Source organism: Pteropus vampyrus, unplaced genomic scaffold, assembly GCF_000151845.1.
Source record: "Pteropus vampyrus isolate Shadow unplaced genomic scaffold, Pvam_2.0 Scaffold717, whole genome shotgun sequence".
Classification (NCBI taxonomy): Eukaryota; Metazoa; Chordata; class Mammalia; order Chiroptera; family Pteropodidae; genus Pteropus; species Pteropus vampyrus.
Window position 1 is genome coordinate 7,661 of NW_011889498.1, and position 556 is coordinate 8,216.

The 556-nt window shown below is 57.4% G+C and overlaps 1 protein-coding gene across 1 annotated transcript in view; it reads left to right on the forward strand.

Annotated features, from left to right (window-relative positions):
- LOC105309328 (tensin-3) overlaps window positions 1-556 on the forward strand; it is a 57,938-nt gene that overhangs the window by 3,508 nt on the left and 53,874 nt on the right. Inside the window, exon 4 of the mRNA XM_023526142.1 lies at window positions 134-196. Within this exon, the coding sequence (XP_023381910.1) occupies window positions 134-196 (63 nt within the window). The remainder of the gene's footprint in view (window positions 1-133; window positions 197-556) is intronic.

Here is a 556-nt window from a genome sequence, read left to right on the forward strand (position 1 = left end):
GTGGACGGCGGGCGTCCTCGTCTTGCTCCTGCTCTGAGAGGAAACGTCTCGGTTTTTCTCCAGTGAGTGTGGTGTTCGCTGAGCGTGTGTCGTGCACGGCCTTTAGCACGTTGCGACATTTTTCCCTCCGCAGCTACTTTGCTGAGAGTTTGCGTCGTACACGGCGGTCGAATTCTGTCGAACGCCTTTTCCGCGGGTCTGTGGGCTCGTGTGATTTTTCTCCTTCGCTTTGTCCGTGCCGAGCGTTGCGTTGCCGGAACGAGACGGAGCGTCCCCACTCTCTAGGAAGGCGTCCCCCTGGGGCGCCGGGATGCACCGTGGACTTTGGGAGTGGTTTGTCGCGGTTTTCCGCGCTTACGTTTGTCACGGATGTTGACCTGTAATTTCCTTTTTTCGAGGTGGGCTTGTCTGGTTTCGATATCGGGGTGATGCTGGCCTCACAAAATGAGTTTGGTTGGAAATGTTCCCTCCTCTTCTGACCTTCGGAAGAGTTCGAGGAGTGACCTTTGCGAAGCGGCCCCGGCCCGGGCTTCTCCCTGTCGGCGGTGTTTACTGA